Below are 4,137 nucleotides of genomic sequence, written 5' to 3'. Positions count from 1 at the left end.
TATATATATATATATATATATATATATATATATATATATATATATATATATATATATATATATATATATATATATATATATATATATATATATATATATATATATATATATATATATATATATATATATATATATATATATATATATATATATATATATATATATATATATATATATATATATATATATATATATATATATNTNTNTTTTTTTTTTTTTTGACTTGAATATTAAATTAAAATTATTGATCAAATGTAATAGTTAATTTGAAATTATATAAAATGAATTTTGTCATTCTTATGCATTCCAAAAGATCAACAAAAATCATTGGGTTGCATAAAACGAAGAAAATATATTTTGATATTTAGAAAAAAAAATAATAATAAAAAGCTCACTTACTATATGCTATGGTTAGTATAGAAATTTAAATTGAAGAATTAAATTTTTGAAATCAGTATTGAAAAATAAAATAGAAAAAAACCTTCGCCATTTGAGTAATGATCCTTTTGACAAAATACGCACTGACCAGTTGAATTTAAATTCATTCCCGGATTACATTTTGGACAAGGAATTTCATTACCAGCTTCTGGGATCTGCATATATAATAATTATTTAGCAATATAAAATGTGATCGCGTATTTTAATTTCAATTGCGATTTTAATTTTTTAATTTAATTAAATTCTAACTTCCTAATTCAATTTCAATTTTTTAATTTAAAATTTTAATTTTTTATTTTAATTTTAATTAATCATTTATTTCATTCAACTACTCATTGATACGATTGTTTCTTCGTTCTTTTCTTTTTTTTTTGCCGATTCGAATTTAAATTAAACACTTATTAATTAAATTTATAAATTTGAAATTAGGCAAAAAAAAAGGAGAAAAAGATAATTTTTAATTAACCTTAATAGCGCCACTTAAATCATCACGGCAAATATTTGGTTGCACTTTAACAAAAATTGCACGTGTTTTACCATTAACACATGGTTTTAAGACTGGATAATAATCATTTAATGAACAAATAGGTCGATTTATGCAAAATGCTGATCGAGAATCTGTAAAAAAAAAAAAAAATCTTTGAATGATTTTAATTTTATTTTGTCACTCATTATTTAATTATAATAAGCTAAATTTAATTTTCAATTTCAATCTTTATTCAACTTTTTTTTTTTGCAAATTAATTAGTGTCGAATTTTTCTAATCGTTTTTAGCAAAGTTTTCACCTCAAAAAAAAAAAGAAATCATTTCAAAAATGAAAATTTAATTTTAATTACTTTTAGCGTTTATAATTTACAATAACATACAAGAATATTGTGATATTGGACAACGGAAACATTGTTTGGATCCTGGTGGACTGTAATATCCAGCACGGCAAAATTGGCATTGTTTAGCACCGATACCACTGAATGTACCACCGGGACATTTGCTACATTTTTGTACTTGTTGTAAAACCTAAAAAAAAAAAAAAAAAAGAAACTAAATAAAAATTAAAAAAGAAAATGGAGAAAAAGTGAGGAGAAAACTAAAATTCTATTATCAAGAAATAAATAATATTTATTAATTGATTATTTGAAATTTATTCATCAATCAATATCTCTCAGTAACATTCAAATTGGGAATTGTATTACTGTAATGCAGTAATTGATTTATTTGTAGGTAATATGGAAGAATGTACGAATATATAGTCTTAGTGCTATTTCAAAATAAACGAAATGATAAGATAATTGATAAAAATTGAACGATTTGTAAATTTGATCAATCCGAGAATTTCTATTCATCAATCAAGAATTACTAATTACAAATTAATTACAATTTGAGAATTTAATCGGTTTGGTTGAAATTAAAAAAAAAAAATGAAATCATTTGATGATCAATGTTGTAAGTTTAGTTTGAAAAATTTACATCTGCAATGATCATATGTTATCATCTTATTCCATTACTAAATGAAAATATAATTTGGATTAAATTAATTTGATAAAAAAATTCCAATTAAAATTTTTTGTCTAATATAGAATGTAACATTTTTAATAGATGATTACCATAAATATCAATATGTGAGATTGTTATTACATCATTACTGTAAAAAGCATCCAAACGATAGTTCATCACTGTCCAACTGATAATGTTATGTCCATTTTTTAATTCAATCCGATCACGATGCCAATCACTACCATCCTCTGAATTTCCTTTCTTCAAGTTATTTCCCATTAATTGCTTCATTTCATCTCTGTAATTTGAATATGATTATGTATACAATTTGATATGCTGTTATATTCTGTTATTTTCAAATAAAATTTAATTTTTTTTAAAATTCAAAAAAACTTTTTTTTTCAGTAAAAATTCTGATATAACCGTAACCGTTCGTAAAAATTTTGCAACAAAATAAGAGCAAATCTGAAGCTTATTTGGCTATTTTATCGCAGTTCATCATACTATTTTAAAGTGTTTGTTAAAAATTTTTTTTTCAAAAAAAAAAGAGGAAAATATGGATACCTGTAGCTTCTACATTTGTCATTTCTTACGTCAACGTTAAAAATAAGCGCACGATTATTACGTGGTAAACGATAAACATATTCCACGTAACCAGGACGTACCAAATCAACGCTATAACTCAGCCTTGACAAACATGGCGAAGGAACATAAATTAATTCCGTATTTCGTACAATCCAACCTTTACTGAAATTTTTATAACAATCAGGAATATCAGGGATAGCTTTTATTAATTTTTAGCCTTTTATATGATACAAATTTTAATTCTCTTGGTTGCATAGCTTCTTTGTAATTAAAAAAAAAAAAGAAAGAAAAATGAATTTGCCAACTTCATCCTAATTTTATAGATGGTAAAAATAAAACTAACCGGAATGGGCAATCTTCCAATGATTCCGTATTTGTATCCATATTTCTTTCCGGTAAAATGTTAACATTTTCCACTTCAAAATTTGGTGGAATTTCATCAAATACATCATATCGAATACCATTACCCAAACTATATGTACCTAAAAATTATTTGAAATTAATTAAAAATAAATGTTAAATTCTTTGGTGGATTTCTCTTTTGTCTCTTTGCAAAATTTTTTCAAAATTTATCATGAGCTTTGTGGAATTATTCAATTCGTTAAAATTTATTAAAATAATTATTTGGGATAATTATTGTCAAGAAACCTTTTGGACAAAGTTGACAACGTTGAGTGACAATATCCAAATACATTCCGGGACTACATGTAAAAGCTGGAATAATGTAAACAATATAATCGTTCGTTTTTATTGATAAAATTAAAAGCAGAATTGAATTTTCATTAGATTTAATTACCCCAACATTCTATTCAAATGGATTAAATAAGGGATGAAAAAAATTTTCAGCATTAAAAACAGAAAAAAAAATAATTTTTTTCTAATTAAAATGATAATTATTAAAATGTTTAATTACACCACATAAATTAGAAATAAAAAATAGAAAAAAAATGAAGTTAAAAAGAAAACAAACAACAATTCACTCCTCGTATCGGTAATGGTACTCCATCATTACATTTTAAATTATTCATTTTTGGTATTGGAACACGCCATCGTTGATCATTATCATCACATTCCGTATATTCATATCGAAAATCATCAGGAATACATTTCTCACCAAATATATAGAATAATTTCATCAACCAAATAATCAATAATATAATATCTTAATAAAAATAATCATTGAATAATTCGTTTCCTTCTTTTTTCTTTTGAAAAAAAAAAAAAACATCATTAATACAATTAATGATGTTTATTATATAGCATAGTATAATATAATATAATATAATACCAAAATTCATCATTTCGAATGATTAATAATCAAAATATGATAAGTAAGCCATCGTAATGATGAGAATAAAATGTTTGATATCCATTGATTACATTTAATCTGGTTAATATTACCATTGTTTAACCAGAAAATACCTAAAATAACAATATATTTTAAATTTGCAATTAAATTTATGCTTTTTGTTCTACAAAAAGGACAAAAATTTAATGAATGAAATGAAAATATCGCATGAAAATTTAAATGAATGAGTTTAATACAGTACATTTAATTAATAATAACAATTAATAATAATAATAAATAATAATAATAATAATAATAATAATAATAATAATAA

At 22.4% G+C, this 4,137-nt stretch overlaps 1 protein-coding gene across 1 annotated transcript in view; it reads right to left on the bottom strand.

Moving 5' to 3' along the window:
- LOAG_19033 (UPF0577 protein) overlaps positions 1-3,651 on the bottom strand; it is a gene marked incomplete at both ends in the record, with an annotated part of 5,491 nt that extends 1,840 nt beyond the window's left edge. Inside the window, 8 exons of the mRNA XM_020451689.1 lie at positions 482-593; positions 905-1,056; positions 1,306-1,453; positions 2,072-2,228; positions 2,495-2,677; positions 2,859-2,997; positions 3,164-3,229; positions 3,486-3,651. Coding sequence (XP_020304509.1) covers positions 482-593; positions 905-1,056; positions 1,306-1,453; positions 2,072-2,228; positions 2,495-2,677; positions 2,859-2,997; positions 3,164-3,229; positions 3,486-3,651 — 1,123 coding nt within the window. The remainder of the gene's footprint in view (positions 1-481; positions 594-904; positions 1,057-1,305; positions 1,454-2,071; positions 2,229-2,494; positions 2,678-2,858; positions 2,998-3,163; positions 3,230-3,485) is intronic.
- Between the last annotated feature and the right edge of the window lie 486 nt (positions 3,652-4,137).

This window comes from Loa loa (genome assembly GCF_000183805.2).
Source record: "Loa loa unplaced genomic scaffold supercont3.986, whole genome shotgun sequence".
Lineage (NCBI taxonomy): Eukaryota > Metazoa > Nematoda > Chromadorea > Rhabditida > Onchocercidae > Loa > Loa loa.
The sequence above is the reverse complement of the archived record's forward strand: the minus strand, read 5'-3'. Positions and strand labels throughout refer to the sequence as shown.